General features: G+C 47.6%; 1 protein-coding gene across 1 annotated transcript in view; it reads right to left on the bottom strand.

Annotated features, from left to right (window-relative positions):
• Window positions 1-2,500, bottom strand: part of lrp1ba (low density lipoprotein receptor-related protein 1Ba) — a 199,114-nt gene that overhangs the window by 152,647 nt on the left and 43,967 nt on the right. Inside the window, 1 exon segment of the mRNA XM_042702858.1 lies at window positions 327-572. Within this exon segment, the coding sequence (XP_042558792.1) occupies window positions 327-572 (246 nt within the window).

The following is a 2,500-nucleotide window of genomic DNA, read 5'->3' as shown; positions in this document are numbered from 1 at the left end:
CACACACACACATATGCACATACACATACGCACGCACACATGTGCACGCAAACAGACACACACACAGACACAGACACACACACACACACACACGCATGCCCACACGCACGCATGCACGCATACACACATCCGCACAAGCGCACACAAACAGACACACACACACACGCATGCACACATACGCACACACACACACACACACACACACACACACACACACACACACACACACACACACACACACACACACACACACACACACACACACACACACACACACACACGAGGTGAGGTGAGGTGAGGGGCATGTCAGAGCTGAGCATGTTTACCTGTGCTGTGGCACTCCTCGCCATCGGGGTCCAGCCTCCAGCCGGGGTAGCAGGAGCACTTGACCGTGCTCTTGTACTGTTCGCACACCTGGCTGCACTTCAGGTGCTTGGTGCAGTAGTCTACCGCCTCGCAACTGCGGTCGTTTGAGCCAAGATGGAGCCCCGTGGGACAGGAGCACACCACCCCTCTGCCTGGGGCCAAAGAGCACTGGTGGCTACATCCTCCGTTCCTCACAGAGCATTCATCTACAGGAGACAAGGAGAGGGAAAGAGAGAGAGAAGAGAGAGAGAGAGGCGAGAGAGAGAGAGAGAGAAAGAGAGAGAGAGGGGGGGGGGGGGAGAGGGATACGGGAGAAGAAATAAGGAGGCATAGAGGGCATGAGAGAGAGAGGGAGGGAGAGAAAGAGGGAGAGAGAGAGGGAGGGAGAGAGAGAGGGCATGAGAGAGAGAGGTAGGGGGTGTGAGGGAGTGAGAGGAGGTGGGGGTAGGGGAGAGAAAGAAGGAAGGAAAGAAGGAGAAATGTTACGGCAACTCAAAGGCCCATTCCTTGGTCATAGTACCAGCACATGTAGAGGAACCAGCAGGGAGAGGAATGGCGGTAGGGATCAATAGGGACTAGCCCTAGCTTTAGTACCCAGCTCTCAGTACCCAACCCTTAGCCTTCAGTTCTCAATACCCAACCCTTAGCCTTCAGTTCTCAGTACCCAACCCTTAGCCTTCAGCTCTCAGTACCCACCCTTAGCCTTCAGTTCTCAATACGCAACCCTTAGTACTCAGCTCTCCATACGCAACCCTTAGCACTCAGCTCTCCGTAGGCCTGGATGCAGGAGGAAGGTGACCAGACCATAGGGATTAGAGGGGTTTCCACCCCTGTTTACAGGGGCGAATGAAGTGTAATGAAATAGAGCAACTGTTTAGCCCAGAAGAAGAAAAGAGGAAGGATCTTCAAGAGCTTTGGAAATAGATGAAGATGAAAATGAATAGGTGCTCCAGAAGCCAAAATCTCTGGCCCAATCTTAAAGATAACCAACAGAGAAGCAATCTATTAGAGAGCATAAACATGTAATGATAATTTAGCTCTTTTTCAAAACCCATATGATGGGTAACTGTATTCATGTAGACTGCTTAAATATAACCCCTGAGAGAAATGTCATGACTTCAATCACAGCCCAATGGCATTCTTAAATAGGGTGAGATTAGTTTGCATGCTATTTGACCACATTTCACATTCACTTCAGAAAGTAAACAATGCCCCGGTCGCTGAAACAAATCAATTTGCCCCCTTTCCACAGATGTCTCTTGTTATTTGCCCCCGAGAGCCAGACGCCTCTGGTGCTTGTTAGGTCCAGACAGGTTGAGACGGGAGGCAAATTGTTGAAAATGACTCCGCCTCATGATTAAGTCATTCCTCCGCTTCCTTAACGAGCCAGAATTGAGTTTTCTCCGCGGAGCGTTCCGGCTCCGTATTGAGTTTCTCCTGTAGGGGAACCGTCCGACTTTTGGAGGCTCACAGGAATATTTCACGACGAGCATCTCTCTCCGGTTAATCAACCTCCAGAGATGTATGGGATAGGAAAGCCACGAATATAATTGGCTTTTAAACACTCATCTTTTCACCCAGACGCTTCTCTCTCCAGCTGCGCCACTATGACCCGATTAAGATCATCTCAAACCTGTCTAAGACAAACTTTAATTTGCACCCGTCCCCACAGACGATCTAGAAATGGTCTGCCACAGAGACACTGCTTTCACACGACTTAGTATGTAGTTCTAGTCATTTATTTTAGCTTCAATTTAACGTATGGATGCAGCACACATTCATTCATTCATTCCTTCATTCATTCATTCATTCATTCATTCATTCAGTAATTTAGTATTTATTTATCTGTTCAGGGTGAGATTCTAACTTTGCTTTGTGAATGTAAATGTTAGCCATTGTAAATGATTTTGAGCGTGTTAGGTCATGGGTTCATATTTACAACGAGGCACATACACTGGCACACCGGAGTAAGCAGCTTTCATAACTATTCTCATGCACAGGTTGGTGCCCTGAAGTCAAATAGTAGTTTTTTTCAACAGGTTATGGTAATTGTGTGTTTCATGAAGCACATTGTGCTGTCAGCAGTGTTTATGAAAAGAAAAAGGCCATAGATCAAAATGTGAATATGCACTTA

Source organism: Clupea harengus, chromosome 21 (assembly GCF_900700415.2).
Source record: "Clupea harengus chromosome 21, Ch_v2.0.2, whole genome shotgun sequence".
In the NCBI taxonomy this organism is placed as follows: Eukaryota; Metazoa; Chordata; class Actinopteri; order Clupeiformes; family Clupeidae; genus Clupea; species Clupea harengus.
Note: the sequence above shows the minus strand (reverse complement) of the source record. Positions and strands in the feature narration are given on the sequence as shown.